The following is a 26,597-nucleotide window of genomic DNA, read 5'->3' as shown; positions in this document are numbered from 1 at the left end:
AGATGATCTTCACAAAAATGGCTCTGAGCACTATGGGACTTAACTACTGCGGTCATCAGTCCCCTAGAACTTAGAACTACTTAAACCTAACTAACCTAAGGACATCACACACATCCATGCCCGAGGCAGGATTCGAACCTGCGACCGTAGCGGTCGCGCGGTTCCGGACTGTAGCGCCTAGAACCGCTCGGCCACTCTAGCCGGCGTGATCTTCACATTCCAAGATCCTTCCAACAAGTGTAAGTCTTCCGTTGGCCTTCCCTACTATAGGTTTTAGCATTACGTTGAAATATTTAAATAAACGGAGGCAATGCCAATATAAATGACCAATCGTGTAATCGGAGACTATGGGTTTCTTTTCCTTTGTTCACAAGAAGAACTCGCCTAATCACTACGAATTAAGAAAACAGCCTCGATTTGGGCAGCTGAATGTCAAAGCGAATGAGACTTTCAAGGTAAGAACGTCATACGATATTCTAATTCTACAAATGAAGAGGGGAGGTGGAAATCATTCTAAGTGTTAAATCTAACATTTTTGGCTGGCTGGCTCTGAGCTCTATGGGACTCAACTTCTGAGGTCATTAGTCCCCTAGAACTTAGAACTAGTTAAACCTAACTAACCTAAGGACATCACACACATCCATGCCCGAGGCAGGATTCGAACCTGCGACCGTAGCGGTCTCGCGGTTCCAGACTGCAGCGCCTAGAACCGCACGGCCACTTCGGCCGGCTCTAACATTTTTCACATGAATAAAAAAAAATCGGTACCTTTTTGAACTTATTTGCATCCAAAAATGTTAGAAGGTATTCTGATACCACAATATTATGCGGCATCGATTTATATTGTTGTTGGGTGTCCTCCTGAGGCAGATCGTGCCAAATTATGTCCAACTGGTGCGTTAGATTGTCAGAATTCCGAGATGGTTAGAGAGTCTGCCCATAATGCTCGAAACGTTGTCAGCTGGGTAGAGATCCAGCGACCTCGCTGGCTAAGAGAGGACTTAGGAAGCACGAAGGCAAGCAGCAGAAACTCTCTGCGATTGTGAAACGTGAGCCCAGAATGGCTTGCCATGAAGGGCAACAAAACGGGGAGTAGAATATCGGCGATGTACCGATGTTGTGTAAGGGTGCCGCGGATAACAACTAAAGGGACCGTGCTATGAAAAGAAGGGACACCTCAGACCGTCGACAGTCTTGGTTGTCGGGCAGTAAGGTTTGTACCCTACCGTTTCCCGGAGCGTCTCCAGACACGTCTTCGGCCTGGAGTCTCATTGCCTGGAGTACAACTGCCTTCCGTGATGAGTCCCGTTTCGAACTGAGCCCCGGTGACCAGCTTGGAATTTTGGCGATATAACGCGCTATTTGGATAAAATCTGGCACGATATCCCTAAGAAGGACATGCAGCAACTCTGTCAATCAATGCCAAGCCGAATTACTGCTTGCATAAGGGACAGAGGTGTTCCAATGCGTTATCGACTTGCTCAATTTGTGAAACTCTTTCTCTTGAATATATCATCGAATTTTTGTGACGTTTTAATGATTTGGTTGTCTGTACGTGTGTATTAAATCTAGGAATTTTCGTCCCATTCGGACAATTCCTTCGTGATGCGTCACATTTTTTTCTTTCTTTTCCTGGTTTTGTATTACAATGTATTTGTGGCAATGCAAGTACAGAAATTCAGCAGAAATATTTCAAATAGTAGAATTATGGTCAACACAGAAATTTTCTTATTTATTTTGCTTTTTTACGGGAGAGTAACAAAATTAAATTCATGAAAAATACTTCTCAGTGTGGACTACTGTTTCTTACAAATCTCCATTCTCGCGATCAGATATTGCTAAGTTTATTCTAAAACCCCTTACGCTGTTGTGGAAGAAACAGCAACATCGTCAACGGTATTTTCCGTTTCACAACTGGTAAACATAGCTGGTATTTGCAGATGAAGAACGGGATGGTATACATCTTCAATGGTCTTTCCTCTTTTGAATACATTGAAATTTTTCTGCTCTTCTGACTCAGAGAATTTGTAATAGCTGTCTGAGATGGGTCAGTATGAGACACATTGATAGTACTGCATCTGGACATCTTACACGTCCGAATCGATTATAATGTCTCAGCAGCATAATCAAAGAAGTCAGTCTATGCACTGAAATGATATTTGTAACTCCGGAAGGAAGCATTGCTTGGCAAAGAGACCGTACACCTTCTAATATTGAACGATTGACACACTCTACCCACGATTTGACCCTTGGGACACTTCTAAGGACATTCAACAGAGTACCGATAATACAGTAGTATTGAAAACATGGTTTCGAAGAAGAAAGAAAAGCAAATAGAACGTTTTCCGTTTCTGCTCTTCAAATGTATTGAAGTTTTTTCCTTTAATGTGAGTCGCGATTTAAGAATAATTTCTTTATTTTCTTTTGGTTTTGCGCTAACTTTACTTCAGTTGTGTTCCCATTAGTTATACACGCATTTAAACTTTGGAAATGCCGGAGGCTTGTTGCGATAACGAGTGGTGGAGCGTGCGTCGTGGGCGGGAACAGCGAAGCGGTGACAGGAAGCTGGCTCTAACCTTGTTTCCGGCCCGCGCAGCTGCCAAGGAAATTGGTGCCAGGTCGCGGCAGGTAGCGCTGGCGGCTTTCCTTCCGTGCGACAGCTCCAATATCTGGAGGTAGTCTTCCACTGTTTTCATAACAGAAGGTGTCAGTTACATGGCTGTGGTCTCATCAGCTGTCGCGCACCAAGTTCACCCCACGCAGCGTAGCTCGGGGTCTTCTCCGATGTCCGGCTGGGCAGGGCTCGCGGCGCCTCTGCCAATATTTCTGCTCCGGCGCTCAGGCACTGCATTCCTCCGACTGTTGCCGCGGTACCCTGGTACAACCCTGCACTGTCAAACTAGGCACCCGACACGTCTGAACTATTCCTGTAAACAGGAGGCGAAGAAAAGCGCACGTGGTGCCACCTGGTAAAGGATTGGCAAAGATTTCTTCAAAGTGCTGGCTGGGAAAACGGTTTCGGTGTGCGAAAATCTGCTAACATACGCAGGAGTTATGGTACTGAGAAACTCCAGAAATACCTTTGTTTCTTCAAATAAGATTTTGTTTCGAACTGAGCAGACAAGGGTCGACTGAAAGAATCTAAACTGGAAACAACGGTGTGGCCGAGCGGCTCTACGCACTGCAGTCTGGAACCGCGCGACCGCTACGGTCGCAGGTTCGAATCCTGCCTCGGGCAGGGATGTGTGTGATGTCCTTAGGTTAGTTAGGTTTAAGTAGTTCTCAGTTCTAGGGGACTGATGACCTCAGAGCCATTTGAACCATTTTTTTTTTTTTTAGAAACAAAGTGAGACAATTGCAGATCGACTAAATCACCAGTTAAAACAATGTATACGGTTAGTTAATGAAAGTAATCAAAAGATTTTAAATCGAATTAAATATTCGTGGCAGTCACTTAGCTCGAGCAAAATGTTGGTTTGTTCCCTTTGGTATTCTTTAACAATAACATAAACCACCAAAAATTGTATGTCGTGCTTCGCTCGTTTTTCTCCTCAATACATAATCTTCAGTTTCTATATTTTCAACGACGGAGTTCCTCCTTTTTTAATTGCTTACATCTCAAACGTTATCACTTTATTTGTGAATACAATTATTCTTATCGTTATTTTATGTATAATCCACTATGGAGTATGGTTGTTTGAACTGTTTCTCCTTCCTTTTCTTCCACGTTCCTGTCACTATTTCATAATGTTTTCTCTTCTTTTTTCTGTCCAAGTGGTTCCAATACTCTTCTTGGGTTTTCAGTGGAAACCTTTGGATTCCTGTAATTTCTTTGTCAGTGGGAGTCATTCTCCAAAATCTTACAAAATAATTTGGAGTTCATCAGTGTCCCTTCCAACTTCTTTGCACTATGTGTTAGCCACTTTTAATTTGGCAAAGTAAGTGAATAATCCTATTATCAGTCTGTTCGCATTCCAGTTACGAATGTGGCCGTTGAAGATCATTCTCCCTTCATAATCATGTCTGTAATCTTTTTTTAAATGTGTGTGAGGTTCATAAATATAACGTCTGTTTTATTGTGTTTGCCCTTCAAAAGGTCCCAGAATCTTACGTAGTATTTTTCTTTTTGTAAATTCCAGTGCTGCCATCGCTGCATTTTGGTTCAGCGTTAAAAATTCTGCTGCACAGCATTGTACTGGGCAACCTACTGTAGAACAATGTGTAAGTTTAGCATTGTTGGATATTGATATCTTATTACATACGACCTTGGTGACATGGCATTCTGTTTTTATATTCATAACTCTTGTTTTAATGACTTCTTCCTCTTATCTTCTTTAATTACTTCTCCTAGATAAATGAACTTGTTAGTTCTCTCAATTTTCCCATGGTTATTTTCCATCGTGTTTGGGGATGACTTAATGGTAGTCATAAATTTTGAAAGGCGATTTGTAAGTTCGCTTTTGCAGTTTGTTATTTCAGCAATTCTGTTTGCCTGTTGGCTATTTCCATTGGATCCGAAGAAATAGGTAGGTCATCCTCAAACACTTAACATTGTTGCAGTTTGTTCCTTTTGTAATCTAATCTAACTCCTCCATTGATTTGGCATTGTCCTAATGACATTCTCCATTCCCTAATGACTTTTTCTGGAACACAATTAAAAAGTATCGGCGATCTCGAATCGTCTACAAATTTCACCAGTATATTACATTTTAGAATTTGTCTCTGTTTGATCAGAGCTGTTGTTTTACAACGAGGTGACCAGAGTCTTGGGATTCCTTCTAATATCGTGTCGGACCTCCTTTTACCGGCCGTAGTGCAGCACTTCGACGCAGTGTGAACTCAATAAGTAGTTGGAACTCCCCTGTAAAAATACTGAACAATGCTGCCTCCATAGAAACACGTAACTGCGAAGTGTTGCTAGTTCATGGCACGGTTCAATATGCACAAACTGAAGTCTCTATTATGTCCCATAAATGTTCGATGGGATTCAAGTCAGGCTATCTGTGCGGTCAAATTATTCGCTCGAAATGTCGAGAACGTTATTCAAACCAATCGCGAACATTTGTGGCCTGGTGTCATGGAGCGTCGTTGTTTGAGAGCATGAAGTCCACGAATGGCTGCATATGGTCTCCAAGTAGCCGAACATAACCAGAGGACGCAGTCCATCCCACGTAAACACAGCCCACACCGTTTTGGAGCCACCACCAGTTTATACAATGCCTTGTTGGCAATGTTGGTCCGCGGCTTCGTGGGATCTGCACCGCACTCAAATCATCCCATCAGCCCTTACCAACTGACATGTGAATTCTTCTGACTAGGCCACGGTTTTCCAGTCGTCTAGGGTCCAACAGATATGGTCACGGGCCACGAGAGGCGCTGCAGGCGATGTCGTGCTATTAACAAAGGCACTCACGTTCGTCGTCTGCTGCAATAGCCCATTAACACCAAATTTCACTGCACTGTCCTAACGGATACTTCGTCGTACGTCTGACATTTTTTTTCTGTCAGTACTGCTTTTACTGACAGTTTCACTCAGACGCCGCTGCTCTAGGTCGTTAAGAGGTAATGCCTAAAATCTGCTGTTCTCAGCACACTCTTGACACTGTGGATCTCGGAATAATGAATTATCTAACGATTTCCGAAAATGAATTTCCCATGCGTCTAGCCCCAACTACCATTCCTCTTTCAAAGTCTGTTATTTCCCGTCGTACGGCCGTAATCACGTCGGACGGCTTTTCACATAAATCACCTGTGTATGAATGACATCTCCACCAATGCACTGCCCTTTCATACGTTGTGCGTACGCGATACTACCGACATATGTACTGCATATGTGCATATTACTATCCCATATCTTTTATCCATTTAGTGTGTTATCTAAGCCCAGTTCGTTGAGTATTTCAAACAGTGATTTTCTATTAACTCAGTCACAGGCTTCCCTGAAGTCAACAAAAGCCATTACAAAATTTTTAGACTTGTTTGCGGACACATTATTACTGATTTTAAGTGGTAAATCTGCTCAGAACATCACCTATTCTTTTTAAAACCACACTGATGTTCAACAATTTGAGAGTCGAGTTGTTGTTTCGCCTTAGCTTTTGATAAGATTTTGTGTGCAATTGGCAAGAGAGAAATTCCTGTATAGTTGTTCACATCGGGTCTATTATTATTATTATTATTGTTATTTACTGCAAGTAATATAATGGTCCACCGTCTAGACACTATGACGGATCATACGTTCCCTTAATGACACAACTAACAATAATGAAATCATTTACAATTGTGCCGCTGAAACATAATTTTTACAAATATTTATAGAGGATAAGAGTTCTATTAATGATATGTGCAGCTGAGTACTACTTAATATAGGTTATATAAACCAAGCATAAAGTTTAAGACGTCTTACTAAAGAGATAATAGGAGAAAGGTAGAATAAAAAAACAGGAAGAAATACGTGTTATGTGACCATCGCAGTCGCTACGTTTGTGGCCTTGTAATATACGTAGAATATACACGCCAAGGCTGGTTGCCTATATTATAATACTATTTTCGCTTTCATGCTGTTCTGTAACTGTTACACAGGTTCTGAAGATCTAGAGAAGGCTGTTCCCCGTGCCTGTGTGTGCCCGGCCATTTACGATTAGGGTCGCATAGGCGACGAGCGGACTGCCCACAGGTTAGTTGTTTGCCCACACTTGACCACTTGTGCCCATGTGCAGATACTCGACTGGGACAGCTTTGCAGCCCTCTCCGCCCCCTCCCCCCTCCCTCCCCTCCCCTCATATCGAATGACTCAAGCTCAGGGAGGAAGGCGTCTGCGAATGCGGAGACTGAGAAAGTTCTGAACACGTTGTCTTTCACTGTGGATTATTTATCACGTCAACCCAGAATATTCTGTATACATTCCATATATAGGCGATTGCAAGAGGCTCCAAAAAGTTTTGTATAATGAACAATCTAGCGAACTAAATTTGTCAGCTAACTGAATACTCGCAAATGGTCGCCGCAGTTTCCCCGGGGTGTTGAGGGTGCAAAATAATGAATAGAAGCCTACAGTGAGTGCAAGCGCAGAGGGTGCGTCAGGCAATCAGACTGAAGTGTTCAGCGGCGACATTATGTTTGAGGATCACGTACTCTCATTATTGGGTGCCTACATCGACACACACCTGCAGCTTTAGCTGAACCATAGAAAGACAAGGAGTGCTGGTTCTTCATTTGGCGTAGGGCACGCCCTGATGTTGGGATAAATGTGGGTCAGTGCTATAGGCATAATAATAGGAACTATGTGACATCTTCAGAGCAGAACTCAGGTATAATATACGTGTATATTATGAAAAGCCAGAATGGCACTTGACAGGTGTCCCACTACAATATTTGTTCTATTTGATACTCTTTGTAAAGAAGAGGAAGGAAATTTTTATGATACTAAATGACTTATTTATTAGATACGTTGCATCACAGAAACCTATACCAGGCTAATATTAAAATTTTGTTAATATTGTTCACTCGTGACATTAGAAATGAAGCCGCCTGGGTCAGTGACTGGCAGTCAGCCAGCTAGGAGGAAATGCTGAGCAGGCCGAGGCGAACGTGGAAGCGATTCCGACACGAGGGACGGGCCGAGCGTCCCAGCCCGTAACTCAAGCATAATGCCATCATGGCAACAGGCCGGCGTCGTCATCATCTGGTTACAGAACAGAACGGTACAAGAAAACCCATTCATAAGGCAACAGTAACTGTTCAGCACTGATTCAGCAGAAAAGAGCGTCTGAAAGACGAAGTTACGGAAGTCCAAGCCATTAAGATAGCTGACTTCACAGAAGATCGTGTAGACACAATGTCTGAGCTACCCCCACCGCAATAGAGCACACGTAACGCGCCACTGTTCACTGATGTGCCAAAATTCGTGGGATAGCGATATGCACTTACACAGATGGCGGTAGGATCTCTTTCGCAGGGCAGAAAAGGTGAGTGCGTTGACGGAGCTGTTCAGATGATTATGGCGAGACGACAGGAATTAACGGACTTTGGTAGTTGGAGCTACACACATGGGACATTCTATTTCGGAAATCATTAGGGAATTCAATATTCCAAGACCCACAGTGTTAAGAGTGTGGCGAGAATACGAACTTTCAAGCATTATATTTCACCGCGAATAACGCAGTGGCCAGCGGCCTTCGCTTAACGACAGAGCAGCGGTGTTTGCATGGAGTTGTCAGTACTAACTGACAATCAGTGCTGCTCGAAATAAACACATAAATCAATGTGGTACGTACGATTAACGTATCCGTTAGGAGAGTGCGGTGAAATCTGGAGTGAACTGGCTATGGCAGCAGACGACCGACGCGAGTAGCTTTGCTAACAGCACGACATCGCCCGCAGCTCCTCATCTGGCCTCCTGACCATATCGGTTGGACCCCAGACGACTGAAAAACCGTTGGCATGTCAGATCAGTCCCGATTTCAGTTGGTAAGAACTGATGGTAGGGTTCTATTGTGGCGCAGACCCAAGTTGTCAACAAGGCACTGTGCAAGCTGGTGGTGGCTGCATGATGGTGTGGCTGTGTTTACATGGAATGGACCGTTTCCTCTCGTCAAACTGAACCGATCATTGACTGTAAATGACTATATTCGGCTACCTGGAGACGATTTGCAGCTATTCGTGGACTTCATGTTGCCAAACAACGATGGAACTTTTATAGATGACAATGCATCATGTCACCAGGCCACAGTTGTTCGCGACTGGTTTGAAGAACATTCTGGACAATTCGAAAGAATGATTTGGACTCCCAGATCGCGCACATGAAATCACATCGAACATTTATGTGGCATAATCGGGAGGTCAGATCAAGCACAAAATCCTGCACGAGTAACTCTTTCTCATTTATAGATGGCGACAGAGAAAGCGTAGGTCAGTATTCCTGCAAGAGACTTCTGACTACTTGTTGAGTCCATGCCATGTCGAGTTGCTGCACTACGAAGGGCAAAAGGAGATCCGACACGATTTTAGGTGCTGTCAAATGACTTTTGTCATCTCAGTGCTAATACTACGCCTTTCTTAATCTCATTCTCAGCTGTCGCAATCCAGTGGTACAGGGGCGGCTGGGCCAGACGCCCCTTGGGTGCCTAATCGCCTAAAATCATCTATGGCGCGGAAGTCTCGCTTGAGAGACTCTGCCATTGTAAGATGCAGTGTCAGGTTCCGATTCATCACTGATGGGGTGCAGAGACTGCCATCGGTCTGGTCGCTTACTGGAAGCTTGACCAGCAGGTCCAGGAAGCTGTACACCATCCGCCATCGTGAGGGGAAGTCATTGGTGCTGTTCGCCCTGTTCTTGTAGCCGTCACAGATGCTGCCGGCTTCCATCTCCTAAGTGGAGACTTTGGGTCTGACTCTGTGTTAGAGGCCTCCTGGATGGACGTCCTCAACAAGGCTGCACAGTCCAGTGATGGTGGTGCCTGCCGGCTCCTGGTGGCGCCGTCCAAGCCCTGGTGTAACGGCAGCCACGATGTACCAGAATTGCCAGTGATGCGCTCTCGCTTCTGCTGACAGGGTCCGTTTCCGCTGGCCCAACGGAGCTATCAGCGCCTGCGGAAGACATTCTCGTACTTCTGATTAATAAATGTTTTTTTGTAAATAATGTTTTTTTGACGCTTTGAAGCGTAAACAGATTCTCCTCACCGCATCCTACTCAGATCATTCCTGACAATTGTAGGTGTCTGGATGTGGAGCCCTATACTTACTTCAGTTTTAGTGATAGTAAAATCGATTTTTAATGCAACTGATCGGGGTCTCTATTTTACTTTCTTGTTTCAGACAAAATATTGTATTTCGTTGCTCCTGACGTGTTTGATTTTATTCGCATATCAAAACCAACATTATAATAACCTACGCAGGTTGACACTCATTAATTCTATAGTTAAAGAATACTACACTTCTACGTTTCATGAAAGTCTGTTTATCGCTGTGTACCATCTGGCCAGCCATGTTAGACAAATATTTCGGAAAAACAATATTTCGAGAAATAAAATGAAACGATGACTTGCATTGTAGGTAAACCAAGTGGCAAGATGCGATTCATTCGTAGGATACTGAGGAACTGCTGTTTATCTGCAAAACAATTTGTGTACATTTACGTGGTCCATACTCGTCTACTGCTCAAATGCATGGGACACATTATCAGACAAGATTAACAGGAAACTTACAGAGTGTACAAAGAAATTTGATGCGAACAGTTGCAGGCTTATTTGACTGTCGAGAGAGTGTAAGAGACACGTTAAATAATCTTAACTGGCGGACTCACGAAGAAGAATTTCGCATGTATCAGTAACGTGCGATTGGAAAACGTTAAAAACCGTCCTCCAGGGCACAAATGACGAATATTCTTCACGCCCCTACGTGCTTGTCTCGGAGATATCGTGTGGATAAAATTAATCAAGTAACAGTTCACATCTGTACACTCTTTCTACCCGCACTCCATCAAGAAATGAAAAGGGAAGAAACCTTAATATATGGTACAAAATATAGTGCCTTCTTCCACGAAACTCCAAGGCATTCAGAAAGCGTAATTGTAAATGTAGATTTCTACTAGTTTCAGTTCAGTCATGATCATTGACCATCCCAAATCTGTTAATGATTTCCATACTCTCAAACAAAATTCGTTCATGTCCTGCAAATAGTTTCATATTAAATTCACAGTTACAAATTTAGATGTTCTGTTCGCATTCCAGAGAAAGGTATAAGCAGTTCTTTAAAAAAAATCTTCTTTTACTCTGAATTTTACACCTTCTTAAGCACTAATAAATATGACTTTTGTGCTACTGTACCACAAACTTCCGAATGAAACAGAAGGCAGTCAACTGTATTCAGATATTTGAGTAACCGTGCTTACTGTTTTAGTAGAGGAAGTAGGAAACTCCAATTCAAATGACGATAAACACGTTAGATGACGACCCGTGCTATGTTGCAGCTGTAAATGGACCATGAATATAAAATCTGTGACGTTCGTGAGAGGTTCATTCTGTTATTAAATGATGTTGTTTTTAAGTCATTGAAGTGTGTGCCTGTGGTTTTCACTAATATACAGCCCTGACTTTTATGACAATTGAGAAATGTGACATCATTAAGTCTTTCTTATTTATGATATTCGTTCTATTTACTTTAAGCAAAGTTGAAGAAAAACCGTACAGTTTTTGGTTAAAAACTGCACAATTAGGTTTACTTCATCTGTAAGAAATAACTTATCAACGGAAGTGATTAAACGGAACGGTAAAAGGCGCCGTAGTAGCAGAAGGGTAAAAGTATTTAGTGGGGAAGAGTGGAGGTGTCGACCGCAACCCACGGGCGCGTCTTCCATGAGCGCAGACTGCTCGTGGCCTTAATTAATTAATTCTGTGTAGCTAGACTGCCCGCACAGGAGAGCCTTGTGCGCGTGTTGCTGCAAATAGACAGAGCGCAGTAACCACTGCTGGTACAGCGTCTGAGCAAAGGCGCCAATTACGCTGGCTGGTCCGGATTTCCCGATATGATACTACTGCTACTACTACTACTACTACTACTACTACGAATAATAATAATAATCATAATCATAATAATAATAAACGGAAATTACGAATGTGAAAGTAGTGAGGAATGGTGAATTTGTTTCTGATCATTACCTCTCTAAAATTAAAGTCAAGCTCCTACCTAATAAAGAACGAAGAAAGTCACAAAAATTAATAAAATATAATACAGACAGACTTACTATAACAAATGAATCAGTTAAAAACCATCAAGATGAAATTAAAGTGACTAAACATGACAACTGGCAAGAAATAACCTCAGAAATTAATAACACAGAGAACATTTGGGTCAATAAAAAATAAAAGGAAAATGTGGTGGAATGAAATATGCAACGAGGTCATAGCAGAGAGGGCTAAAAAATTGGGAAAAATGGATATGCTCAAAGAAAATGGAAGATCGTGATCGATTTAAACAGCAAAGAAATGATACAGCCAGGTTAATCAGAAATAACAAACTAGCCTTTGAAAAGGAGAAACTTTTGGAAATAGAAAAAAAAACTTTGTAAAAAGTAATACCCGTGACTTTTATCAAACTTGTAAGAACAAATTAAAGGGTACCAAACTTCCAGTGTCCGTTTCAAACATGGAAACTGCAGAATTGGTTTACGCAATACTGAAAATTGTGAAATACTAGGAACATACTCTCATCAGCTTTTGAACTGTTTTGAACCAGGTCATAAATTGGAATTCACAGATATTAATGAAAATCTCGAAGAGGATTTACCACCAACTGTAGAAGAAATTGAAGAATTGATTGAAACCTTCAGAAACAACATAGCTGGTGGAGAAAATTCTATAACGCCGGAACTTTTCAAGTGGTTCTTGCCAAATACAGCAAATTACCTGAATGTACTCTTTAAAGAAATCAGAAAAAATTCCAGAAGAATTGAAATTTGGCTTGATACATCCACTCCATAGAAAAGGTAATAAACAGGATGTAAACAATTACAGAGGAAACTCTTTACTGCCACTAGCGTATAAAGTATTTTCCAAGATTTTAATACGCAGAATAGAACCACTTGACAGTCCTTTACGTGAATATCAAGGTGGTTTTAGGAACGGAAGGTCATACTCAAGACAAATATTTAAACTCAAGTTAGTAATTCGCCACAGATTGGTTAATTCAAGGGACGCTATAGTTATGTTTGTGGATTTGATTCTGTTGACAGAGGAACTACAGATAAAATAATTCGATAACTTGGCGTAAAATCTAAACTGGCAAACCTAATTCGTGGAACACTTACAGACACAGTCTGTAAAGTAAATGGGAGAAATTTCACAGTCTTCCAAAATGAAAATATGACAAATAAATCTCCTGGAAGAAATAGCCAGCATAGCTGGCACAAGAATTTCTCCAAAAAACAAACTTTTTAACGAACATTAAGGACGCTCCAAAGTTCCTGTGAACAGGTACTGTCCAAATAGAGAGGGCAAAAAAATTTAAATACCTAGAAGCGATAATCCAAGAAATGCTTTGGAAAAATATGCAATAGTAGAAAGGTTGCATGAAATGGGAAGAGCATATGCTTTCGCCAAAGACCTCTATAGTAAAAACTGCCTATCTAAAAATGCAAAAATTAGGCATTACGACACAGTAGTGAAGCGAAAATGCCTAGAAGCAAGCGAATGCCTGGCATTAGAATACAATACAGATAAATTAGGAATACTAGAAAGGCGAAGTATAAGGAAAATATGAAGCAGCACAAAACACAGCAGAAGGTTGGAAACTACGAAGTAATGCTGAAATACATCAAAATATGGAAAGTATCTCAAATGTAAGAAGGAAAGAAGAGTCATTTTTTTTTACATTTATTTCGAAGGCAAGACAGTAGATTAACCAATAAGATTTTTATATATTTGTGGGGTAAGAAGTCTACAACAAGCTGGGTCAACGAAGTAAAATAGGATTTTGAAAGAAACAACATAAAATCAGATGTAAACAACAGGGAAGCCTTTGAGGAAAAAAGTAATGAAAATGGAAGGATTACAAGCCAGGGTAGTTATAAAGACTAATTCAAAATTGTCTGAAGACGGAGAGAAGAAACATAGCGTACAAATGGAAGCATACTGGAAGAAAAGATAAAACAAAGAATGAATAACTGAAATTGGAACGTGGTCCTCAGATGGCCCATTCGCTGTAACAATAATAATAATAATAATAATAATAATAATAAATAATAATAAACGTTTAATGCACACATTTTATGTTATTAAGAGGCAATTATCTAACCGATCCCCTTTCGCAATGAATGATGTAGGGGTATCCGAATGTTTGGTGTTGAGGTTTCTTGATACGTTACATTATTTCAGGAGGCTAGAAATAAACATACATGGTGCTAATATAACAGCACGTTATTAGAGAACAAAATGTCATACAAATGACTTAAAACTTTTCAGTGTATAGTACCGCGTCATAATGAAAAGAAAACCTATACAGGACAAACCAACAGCGCGGCCACTGTTACACTAACGTTCTTCTGAGTCTGCTGGTTTGCTTTGGCTGTGCGAAGTCACTTACATTTCGTCATTACTGCTCGCTGAACATTACGTTACCTCACAATATTAAAAAGGTCGTTGTTATTGCGGGTAGCTTGAGGCTAAATGACTGGGAACTTTATTAACACAGGATGGTATAATGGAGGGAATGGGGATCTGTTGTTGTCTACTGCTTTTTGCATTGTTTGTTATAACTAATGCGTATCGGCGAATGAGGTGTGGTATGAAATTTTCCTCATGCGAGACGCAGACCACACGGCGGCAGTTACTCGCGCCTAACCCTCGAGTCTAGTGTTAAACGTATGTGAATCCCTAAGGGACCAAACTGCTGTGGTCATCAGTCCCTAATCTTACACACTACCCAAACTAACTTACGCTAAGAACAACACACACACCCGTGCCTCGAACCTCGCAATCCATGACATGGCGCCGCAAACCGGCCGGGCACTCCACGCGGCCGTCTAGTGTTTGGTGCGGCCTCTTATACTCTGAGAGCTGCCAGCCAGCATGACGCCCTCTCCGTTCGTGCTGTTAGGCTGTTTTATTATTTCCTTGGCTTCCGTGATCTTGCATTTCGTCAAAACCCTGCTGACTGGTCGGCCGCTGTGGTGGAGCGGTTTTAGGCGCTTTAGTCTGAAACTGCGCTGCTGCTACGGTCGCAGGTTCGAATCCTGCCTAGGGTATGGATGTCTGTGATGTCCTTAGGTTAGTTAGGTTTAAGTAGTTCTTAGTCCACGGGACTGATGACCTCAGATGTTAAGTCCCATAGTGCTTAGAGCCATTGTGAGCCTGCTGACTGGCTAGTAGCCAGTGTTAATTAAATTTGACTTTCTTGGCGCAGTCTTACTGATGTTCGGCAATGGCAAGCATCCTGTGCTGCCCAGATGATTGTAGCGTTCGTATGCGCGTTGCTGTCGGCATTTCACTTTGTACACACCTGCAGTGCGTAAAGCATCTATCTTCTCCTCCTTGGAGTCCAGCACATCCTGGATCTGGTGGCTGTCATGGTAAAAAGGCTGGACACCGACCTGCCAAAGGAGTTTACCGATCCAGTCAGTCCATTTCTTGCCCACCTAGCTTCCTTTTGTCTGTTGCTATGACTGTCTGAATTGATTTATTCTTAAAACAACTGGCCGTGAACGAACGTTGTATGCAGCCTTTTGAGCTCCTGCATTATGTGTTGAGCACTGCTTGGGCGCTGTGCAAGGATGGCGAAAGGAGGCAGGACTGAGCTGTTCTGCGCTGGGTGGTGGTTGGATTGGATTGGATTGGTGTATGTACGCTTCCGATATGTAAAGGGCGTTCAAAAATAAACGAGGCAAAATTACAGAAACCAGTACCTGTATGTTAGAAGTACTGACCTCAGCTGGTGAGACACTTGTCCCACTGTGAAGCGAGGTGGTGAATGGTTCTCATAAAATTCCCGAGGCTGCGATATTAACCAGTTCCGCACTTACAGCTGGAAGTCGTCGTCCGAGGTGAACCGTTTGCCCCTCAGAGCCTTTTTAAGGAGACCCAAAATGGTGTAATCACAGGTAGAGAGGCCCAGACTGTATGAAGGGTGACCGAGAACCTCCCATTTGAATTTTGCAATAGTGCCGCGACTGTGTTGGCCGTATATCTCGCGAAGAGACCATGAGGATAAAATCAGAGAGAGTAGAGCCTTCACAGAGGCATACTGACAATCTTTCTATCCACAAACAATACGAGAGTGGAATCGAAGGGAGAACCGATAGAGGTACTCAAGGTACCATCCGCCACACACCGTCAGGTGGCTTGCGGAGTATTGATGTAGATGTAGATGTATGAGGCTTTGCACTGTCGTGGAGCAGAATGACCCCACAGGTGAGATTGCCTGGTTGTTTTCATTTGATCGCTAGGCGAAGGGTGGTGAAGGTTTGCGAGTAGCTGTGGGCATTCACTGTTGTCCCCTGCTGCAGGAAGTGAATCAGAAGGAGACCAACTTGGTCAAAGAAGAACGTCAGCATAACCTTTCCTGCACCTCTGTGGTAGGCCTTGGCGTTTTTGGTGGTGCAGACCCTGAATGCTTCCATTGCAGACTCTGTCGTTTTCATTCTGGTTCGAAGTGATGACACCATGACTCATCTCCAGGCACCACCTGTGCCAGGAACACATTCCCTTCTCGTCTTGCAGATGAGCAAGACGGTGGGCCATTCGACATGCTTCCTGGTGTGGTTGATGACTGTGGGGACCCATTGGGCACACAGTTTGGGCATGTGCAGTCGTTCCTTCATGATGGTGTGAACACTTCCGACGCTCAATCCGACCGAGGCGGCTATAGCTTTCACTGTCACTCCGCGGTCCTGGGTAATGAGTGCCTCCACCAGTTGGATGATGTCATCGGTAATGCAGTGTGGTGCTCCAGACCGTCCATCGTCGGCTAACGACACCCGTGCTTCCCTGAAGTGCTTGTGCGACGCCTTGACCCTTGCAAGGAACATGCAGTGTTTGCCGTACACATGTGACATTGGTCGATGAATGTCCGTTCCTCCTACTCCTACCGCTATCAGAAAAAGAGCAACACCTCTTTGCTCTTCTGTTGACGCTTCCATGTCACTGTTGGCAATGCGACTGGCAGCGTTGGGCGATTGATGCATGCTGCTGCTAGCTCTGTATAGTAAAGTGACGTGCTCGCGCTCCCTCTAACGACAGACTGTGGAGTTCCACTCTTTTATCGGAACCACACCTCGTTACACACGCCACGATATTACCCTCCTGTCACCGGTTTGCGCACTCCAGACGCTGTCTCGTTTCTTTTTACACACCCCTTATAGTTTGTGTCCTAGTGTACCGTTCGTTGTCCTATGTACAGTTCATCAACGACCAGGAATGGAACTGCGCTATTCTTGTGTACTTGAGCGTGAACTGTATCTTCCTTTGCATTTTATTTAACTAATCGTGAAAGCTGTGTGGCTCCGTTTCGCCATGAACCCATATAGAGAAAGTATCGTACAAGTATTTGTACCGGTATCGTGGTAGTAAACGAGTAGAAAAGGATGCCGTTGCTTCAAAGGTATCCATGACTATATCTCGTGCTAACAGGGATAATGGAGTCCCCACTGCTACGCCGTCTGTCTGCTCGTAGTATTTTCCATGACATTCGAAGTATGTTGAAGACAAGCAAAGCTTAACGAGGTCGCATGTATCTGGCACGACATACTCTTGTACTATACGAAGTTTCATCTGCTTGCACGTTTCTGAATAATGACTCTACATCGAAGTAGACCATGATGACCGTGGGTAAAACTGTTTCTTCATTTATATGTTCTATGAAGTGCCAAATTCTTCGGATACGAGTCCCTTTTACCAACTACAGGTCTTATTTTACTGGCTAGAAATTTTGCCAAACTTTATGTGGGCTAGTTGATCTATTGGCCTTAAAGAATAATTTTCCTTACAGTCCGGTAGGGTCACGAGCCCAGGAGAGGCGCTGTAGAGAATTTCGTGCTGTTGGCAAAGGCACTCACGTCGGTCGTCTGCTGCCACAGCCCATTCACGCCAAATTCCGCGTCATGTCCTAACGGATACGTTCCTCACATGTCTAATATCGATTTCTACTGTTACCTCACGCAGTGTTGCTTGTCTGTGAGCAATTACAACTACACCCTAGCGCCACTGTTCTCGGTCGTTAAGTGAACGCCGTTATCCACTACGTTGCTAATTCCTGATTGTTAGTATTCCCGGCACACTCTTGACACTGTAGACTTCGGAATATTGAATTCCCTAACGATTTCCGAAGTAGAATGTCCTACGCGTCTAGCTCCATGTGCTATTCCGCGTTCATTGTCTGTTAATTCGCTTCGGGCAGCCATAATCACGGCGGAAACCTTGTCACCTGAGAAGAAAGCCACTTCTGTCAACGCACTGTCCTTTAATGCCTTGTGTACGTGACGCTACCGCCATCTGTATATGTGCATATTGCCATCCCATGATTTTTGTCACCTCAGTGTAATGCGTAGTTGAAACAACACGTTCGATAAACTCAAATACCTGATAGTGCATCTGAAGAACTGCTACGGTGGGTGAATTCGCATCTACTGTGAACACAAAATTATCCAGTGTCCAAGAAGTCTGATGCAGAACGTTTCGATTGCACGTCAGTTATACAGTGAGTCGATTCTACGTAAAATCAGCCAATGAAAAAAAAAATGTTTTAAACAGATTTCGTCTCGAACTTGGGACATGTGCCTTTTGCGGCCAAATACTCCACCGACATCTTTTCCCTGTCTGTCTTGTTCGTTGTCTTTCTCTTTCATAGAGATTGGTTGTGTGCCGACGTTGCTTGACGTCTATCAATGAAAACTGTACTCACCGCCGAACGCCCTGAGCCACCGCTCCGGCACCGAGCGAGTTTCCCAGTAGACTCACAACTTTACTTCCAGTAGAAACTCTTGTCCTACCTTCCAGACTTGCGGGAAGGTATGAGAGGTACTGGTGGAAGTAGAGCCGTGACTGTGGGTTGTGAAGCAAGCTTCGATAGCTCAATCGGTAGAGCAACTGCTCGCAAAAGGCAAAAGTCAGCTTACGAGTTCCAGTCCACCACACAGTTTTAATCTGCCGGGAAGCTCCAAATAATGACACACTCCGCTGCAGAATGAAAATTCATCCCGGATTGGAACAAAACATCTGTCGCAACAATCGTCGACGAAACCGGCGCCGAAACTCAAGGTCATAAAAGTAGGTCCGAAACAAGAAATTTCGTCTCCTGAAATTCATTCTCCCTACTAGATCATAGTGCATTCCCTTCCTTTGCTCGTAGCAGGGATCTGAAAAGCATATATGTGGAAATGAGAACAGAATTCAAAATTGCACATTTCACTTAATAAAGGAGAGCTCCGCGTACCTATTGGGTTGCTCGTTAAATTTATGTTGAATATTTCGACGTTGCCACTAAACCATTTACGTAGAATATAAGGGCAATTCTTTCGTTTGCTTCCATCCATTTTTGAGGTGCTTACAAACGTGTTTCTAATTATCATAATCTAAGGAATTATAAATAAAACACACGTTATTAATATTCTAAGTCCTTATTCTCAGTGTCTACACATTTGCAGCTCTCTGCCGCTAGAGGATTCCGAATGGTAGCATGCAGCATGACGGTATGTGACATAGCTGCGTGGGTCCATGAGAAAGAGCGTGCTGTAATCGAGTTTCGAATTCGAAGAGTTCGTTCACACATGAAGCAGCACCACCATCAGCATGACAACGCCACAACACACACGAGCGCTACGACATCTGCAATAATCCGCTGGCTTCGCTGTCATTGATCATCCTCCATACAGTCCCGACTTGGTCAAATCTGATTTTGACGTGTTTCCAAAACTTGCAGAACTCCTATGCCTTCACTTTGATAATAATGGAGTGGTGCAAGCAAAGATGAGGTGGTAGCTCCGTCAACGAAGTCCAATATTCTACAGTGACATTATCAACAACCTGGTATTTCGTAAGAAGTAATGTGTTCGTCGTCTGATTATGTTGAGAAATAAATATGATGACACGAAGAATAAAGGTGTAGAATGTTTTACTTTTCAGTCGCCCTTGTATAAGTCTTCAATAATAAAATGTCTTCAGTTGGAAGTTTATGTGATCTATCCAAGGCGTTTGACTGTATATATCATGTTACACTCCCGGAAAAACTGAAGTTTCATGGAACTGATAGCTTTACACACAGCCGGTTTCAATCATAACTAACAAACAGAATGCTAAACATTGTGGTGAATAATTCAAAATTTGAAAGGTGGAAAATTTTAGTGACTGGGCACCAACTATAAAGGGTGTCCCATAGAGTTCAATTTTGGTCCACTCCTATTCCATATATATGTGAACGACTTTCCACGTAACATTCTACAAGCAGAACGTATAATTTCTGCAGATGATACTAGTTGCACTATAAATCCCACTAGAGATAAAGCAAAAGAGGGGAATGTTTATGGCGTTTTTGAAAGAGTTAATAAGTGATTTTCGGAATATATACCCTCCCTTAATATTGAGGAAACACAGTACACTCAGTTCTGTAGAGCAAATAGTGTCATACCACAGTGTAGCACATGAGCAGGAGTAAGAAAATAATTTGGACTGCTCCCAAATTTTGGGTGAATGTGCTGATGAAAGCGTGCATTGGAAGAAGCTTACTACCAGCTTCTCAAATAATTAGGTTCAGTCACCTCTGCTCTTCATATTATTCTTAATTTTACAAACAAACAAAGCAAACTCTTGACATATTCTGCATATTTACAATAATAATATCTTATGGCATAATTTTGTCAGGCAACTCTCCACAAAGGTAGCAAGTATTGACGTGTGGAATAATCGGGTGTACTACCGGATGTTTGTGCCGCTCTGGCACAATATTTCGGCCACATATTTCGTTGCCCTCTTCAGGTGCTGCCCGAGACTGCCATATTGGAGGATCTTGTCCAGTATTTATGCCCAGAGGGCGCTGGGTGCCCTTTTTGCCGTCCGCGCCCGCCTGGCGCTGCTTGTAAGGTGTTGTCTCTTCCCAGGTGCTCCCTCAGACGTCCGCGCCCGACTCGGTCTCCATCTGTGGCCGCTCTCTGAGGCCCGTCCTGTGTCGGCCGCTCCGTTCGCGGTCCGCGTCCGTCTGGCGCTGCTCGTGAGGCGGTGGCACTTGCCTGGTGCTCTCACGGTCGTCCGCGCCCGGCTCCTCCATGATCTGTGGTCGTGGCGGCTGTCAGAAGCCCGTCTCGCGTCGGGAGTTGCGCTCGTGGTCCGCGCCCGCCTGGCGCTGCTTGTAAGGTGTTGTCTCTTCCCAGGTGCTCCCTCAGACGTCCGCGCCCGACTCGGTCTCCATCTGTGGCCGCTCTCTGAGGCCCGTCCTGTGTCGGCCGCTCCGTTCGCGGTCCGCGTCCGTCTGGCGCTGCTCGTGAGGCGGTGCGCGGACCACGAGCGCAACTCCCGACGCGAGACGGGCTTCTGACAGCCGCCACGACCACAGATCATGGAGGAGCCGGGCGCGGACGACCGTGAGAGCACCAGGCAAGTGCCACCGCCTCACGAGCAGCGCCAGACGGACGCGGACCGCGAACGGAGCGGCCGACACAGGACGGGCCTCAGAGAGCGGCCACAGATGGAGACCGAGTCGGGCGCGGACGTCTGAGGGAGCACCTGGGAAGAGACAACACCTTACAAGCAGCGCCAGGCGGGCGCGGACGGCAAAAAGGGCACCCAGCGCCCTCTGGGCATAAATACTGGACAAGATCCTCCAATATGGCAGTCTCGGGCAGCACCTGAAGAGGGCAACGAAATATGTGGCCGAAATATTGTGCCAGAGCGGCACAAACATCCGGTAGTACACCCGATTATTCCACACGTCAATACTTGCTACCTTTGTGGAGAGTTGCCTGACAAAATTATCCATCTGTGGCCGCTCTCTGAGGCCCGTCCTGTGTCGGCCGCTCCGTTCGCGGTCCGCGTCCGTCTGGCGCTGCTCGTGAGGCGGTGGCACTTGCCTGGTGCTCTCACGGTCGTCCGCGCCCGGCTCCTCCATGATCTGTGGTCGTGGCGGCTGTCAGAAGCCCGTCTCGCGTCGGGAGTTGCGCTCGTGGTCCGCGCCCGCCTGGCGCTGCTCCTGTGGTGTTACTACTTCTTGAGGAGTTTCTTGGTTCCTTTCGTTGGGCCCAGATAAGCTCTAGAGCCCGACTCCACGCGGAGCTGAGCTGATAACCGCTGTCTCGGTTTATTAGGTTGTCTGTGACTTTGATCTCATTGGCCTCCTTTATGACACTGTCCCAAAATCTTGGCGTCTGTGTCACAATTTTGGTGTTGTTGTTGGCCATTCAGTGACCGAGCTCCAGACAGTGCTCCGCTATCTACATCTATATCTATCTATATCCATACTCCTCAAGCCACCTGACGGTGTGTGGCGCAGGGTACCTTGAGTACCTCCATCGGTTCTCCCTTCTATTCCAGTCTCATATTTTTCGTGGAAAGAAGGACTGTCGCTATGCTTCTGTGTGGGCTCTAATCTCTCTGATTTTATTCTCATGGTCTTTTCGCGAGATATACGTAGGAGGGGGCAATATACTGCTTGACTCTTCGGTGAAGGTATGTTCTCGAAACTTTAACAAAAGCCCGTACCGAGATACTGAGCGTCTCTCCTGCAGAGTCTTCCACTGGAGTTTATTTGTCATCTCCGTAACGCTTTCGTGATTACTAAATGATCCTGTAACGAAGCGCGCTGCTCTCCGTTGGATCTTCTCTATCTCTTCTATCAACCCTATCTGGTACAGATCCCACACTGCTGAGCAGTATTCAAGCAGTGGGCGAACAAGCGTACTGTAACCTACTTCCTTTGTTTTCGGATTGCATTTCCTTAGGATTGTTCCAATGAATCTCAGTCTGGCATCTGCTTTACCGGCGATCATCTTTATATGATCATTCCATTTTAAATCACTCCTAATGCGTACTCCCAGATAATTTATGGAATTAACTGCTTCCAGTTGCTGACCTGCTATTTTGTAGCTAAATGATAAAGGATCTATCTTTCTACGTATTCGCAGCACATTACACTTGTCTACATCGAGATTCATTAGCTATTCCCTGCACCATGAGTCAATTTGCTGCAGATCCTCCTGCATTTCAGTACAATTTTCCATTGTTACAACGTCTCGATACACCACAGCATCTTCTGCAAAAAGCCTCAGTGAACTTCCGATGTCATCCACCAGGTCATTTATGTATATTGTGAATAGCAACGGTCCTATGACACTCCCCTGCGGAACACCTGAAATCACTCTTACTTCGGAAGACTTCCCTCCATTGAGAATGACATGCTGCGTTCTGTTATCTAGGAACTCCTCAATCCAATCACACAATAGGTCTGATAATCGATATGCTCTTACTTTGTTCATTAAACGACTGTGGGGAACTGTATCGAACGCCTTGCGGAAGTCAAGAAACATGGCATCTACCTGTGAACCAGTGTCCATGGCGCTCTTTTCCAATCCTTTGGAACGCTACGCTCTTCTAGAGACCTACGGTACACCGCTGCAAGAAGGGGGACAAGTTTCTTCGCTTACTCTGTGTAAAATCGAACTGGTATCCCATCAGGTCCAGAGGCCTTCCCTCTTTTGATTGATTTTAATTGTTTCTCTGTCCCTCCGTCGTCTATTTCGATATCTACCATTTTGTCATCTGTGCGACAATCTAGAGAAGGAACTACAGTGCAGTCTTCCTCTGTGAAACAACTTTGAGAAAAGACATTTAGTATTTCGGCCTTTAGTCTGTCATGCTCTGTTTCAGTACCATTTTGGTCACAGAGTGTCTGGACATGTTGCTTTGATCCACCTACCGCTTTGACATAAGACCAAAATTTCTTAGGATTTTCTGCCGAGTCAGTACATAGAACTTTACTTTCGAATTCAATTAACGCCTCTCGCATAGCCCTCCTCACACTACATTTCGCTTCGTGTAATTTTTGTTTGTCTGCAACGCTTTGGCTATGTTTATGTTTGCTGTGAAATTCCCTTTGCTTCCGCAGCAGTTTTCTAACTCGGTTGTTGTACCACGGTGGCTCTTTTCCATCTCTTACGATCTTGCTTGGCACATACTTATCGCCGGCCTCGGTGGCCGTGCGGTTCTAGGCGCTCCAGTCTGGAGCCGCGCTGTTGCTATGGTCGCAGGTTCGAATCCTGCCTCGGGTATGGGTGTATGTGATGCCCTTAGGTTAGTTAGGTTTAAGAAGTTGTAAGTTCTAGGGGACTGATGACTACAGCAGTTGAGTCCCATAGTGCTCAGAGACATTTGAACCATTTGAACATACTCATCTAACGCATAATGTACGATGGTTTTGAACTTTGTCCACTGATCCTCAACACTATCTGTACTTGAGACAAAACTTTTGTGTTGAGCCATCAGGTACTCTGAAATCTGCTTTTTGTCACTTTTGCTAAACAGAAAAATCTTCCTACCCTTTTTAATATTTCTATTTACGGCTGAAATCATCGATGCCGTAACCGCTTTATGATCGCTAATTCCCTGTTCTGCGTTAACTGTTTCAAATAGTTCGGGTCTGTTTGTCACCAGCAGGTCTAATATGTTATCGCCACGAGTCGGTTCTCTGTTTAACTGCTCAAGGTAGTTTTCAGATAAAGCACTTAAAAAAATTACACTGGATTCTTTGTCCCTGCCACCCGTTATGAACGTTTGAGTCTCCCAGTCTATATCTGGCGAATTAAAATCTCCACCCAGAACTATAACATAGTGGGGAAATCTACTCGAAATATTTTCCAAATTATCCTTCAGGTGCTCAGCCACAACAGCCGCTGAGCCAGGGGGCCTATAGAGACATCCAGTTACCATGTCTGAGCCTGCTTTAACCGTGACCTTCACCCAAATTATTTCACATTTCGGACCTCCGTCAATTTCCTTCGATACTATTGCACTTCTTATCGCTATAAGCACGCCTCCCCCTTCACTGTCCAGCCTGCCTCTACGGTATACATTCCAATCTGAGTTTAGGATTTCATTACTGTTTACGTCTGGTTTCAGCCAACTTTCTGTCCCTAGCACTATATGGGCGTTGTGACCGTTTATTAATGAGAGCTGCTCTGGGACCTTACTATTGACGCTCCTGCAGTTTACTATTAGCACATTAATATTGTTATTCCCTGTTGCATTTTGCCTACTCCTAACTTGCCGCGTCTCAGGAGGCGTCTTGTCGGGCCTAGGGAGGGAATTCTCTAACCTAAAAAACCCACATGTGCACTCCACACGTACTACGCTACCCTTGTAGCCGCTTTCGGCGTGTAGTGCACGCCTGACCTATTCAGGGGGACCCTACATTTCTCCACCCGATAGCGGAGGTCGAGAAATTTGCACCCCAGACCTCCGCATAATCGTCTGAGCCTCTGGTTTAAGCCTTCCACTCGGCTCCCAACCAGGGGACCGCGATCGGTTCTGGGAACGATACTACAAATAGTTAGCTCTGATTCCACCCCGCGAGTGAGGCTTTCCGCCTTCACCAATTCCTCTAGCCGCCTGTACGAACTGAGGATGACCTCTGAACCCAGACAGCAGGCGTCATTGGTGCTGACATGAGCAACAGTTTGCAGTTGAGTGCACCCAGTGCTCTCTATCGCCGCCGGTAGGGCCTCCACATCTCGGATGAGACCCGCCAGCAAACAGACAGAGTGAACACTGGCCTTCTTCCCCGACCTTTCCGCTATTTCCCTAAGGGTCTCCATCACCCGCCTAATGTTGGAGCTCCCAATAACTAATAAACCCCTCCCCCCGTGTGCCTGCTCGGGCCTTGCTGAAGGAGCAGCCACATGTCCACTCACAGGCAGAGCGGGCGATGCCACACGGCCAGCCTCCACATTGACCCTCCGTCTCGTGTGCCGCGAACGCTGCTGAACCCGCCACTCCCCTTGGGGAGAGGGTCGCCCAACCGCACCCGGTACCCGCGAAGATGTCTCGACAGCATGGACAGTGGGTGAAGCATGTAACACCTGGGGTGTACCTTGTGACGTACCAGACTTTCCACTGCCGCTACACTCCGAGGCAGCAGCCTGAAGACGGCTGACCGTGGCCATCAACACGCTCAGCTCTTCGCGAACAGTGGCCAGCTCCTCCTGCGTCCGTACACAGCAGTCACACATCCTATCCATCCTAAGGAATCAATTTGCTGAAGAGAGTTAATCAACTTTTAACTAGACTGCTAATTCACTAATGGCGGCTGTTTATTGACTAAACTGTGGTTGCTAGCCACTTCTTGTAGAAAACAATGAAAATAGCACTACTTGTCTCTGGACTGTATTGAAAACAAACACTAACACTACTGGCACTATAGTTGACTAAAGGGACTCTCTCTGACTGTGTTCAAAACAAACACGAAATCTATGGAACACTATTAATAGCACTCGACAATTAAAGCTTCCTAAAAACAAAAACACACGGAACAAGAAGTGACAAGTAAGAAAAATACAGTTAATACATTAATTAAGGTAGCTCGCTGCATAGCAGGCGTGAAGCAGACGGTGGTTAGGACGACACTGACACTGACACATCGAAGATGGCGGATTTTGGAGGGAAGTTTGAATTTTGGCGGGAAGAAGGTCATTTGGGCTACCTCCACTAACCTAACCACCCCCCCCCCCCCCACCAGGAAATGGCGGGAAGTTCATGTTCCAAAATGATAATGCGTCATACCTAGGAAAATGGCGGGAAAAAAGGACTTGTCTTTATTATTTAACCAGTTTCAAGCATGTGTGTTCGCCACTGAGTCTGGACTGCAACTGACTTAGTTCATATCCGTGCCATCAGAGGTCGCCACCATGACGCGGCGCTAGAGAGAAAGCTGACGATCTTGAGTCATCCACTGATGTCACAGGCCCGCGAGCGGCCAGGCGCTCCCTCCATACACGCCCTGGACATAGTATTTCGTAAATATTCTAACACTCACATCCTGCATCTAACGTATGAATTACCCAAGTACCTAATTCGATTTCTGCTTTAATGTATCACTTTGATATTCAGTGAACAACTGACAAGTTTCACATT

General features: G+C 44.5%; 1 protein-coding gene across 1 annotated transcript in view; it reads right to left on the bottom strand.

The window, feature by feature from the left end:
* Positions 1-20,748, bottom strand: part of LOC124721291 (arrestin homolog) — a 157,232-nt gene extending 136,484 nt beyond the window's left edge. Inside the window, exon 1 of the mRNA XM_047246200.1 lies at positions 20,609-20,748. Coding sequence (XP_047102156.1) covers positions 20,609-20,748 — 140 coding nt within the window. The remainder of the gene's footprint in view (positions 1-20,608) is intronic.
* Positions 20,749-26,597: the final 5,849 nt, after the last annotated feature.

The sequence above is a fragment of the Schistocerca piceifrons genome, chromosome X (assembly GCF_021461385.2).
Source record: "Schistocerca piceifrons isolate TAMUIC-IGC-003096 chromosome X, iqSchPice1.1, whole genome shotgun sequence".
NCBI lineage: Eukaryota > Metazoa > Arthropoda > Insecta > Orthoptera > Acrididae > Schistocerca > Schistocerca piceifrons.
The sequence above is the reverse complement of the archived record's forward strand: the minus strand, read 5'-3'. Positions and strand labels throughout refer to the sequence as shown.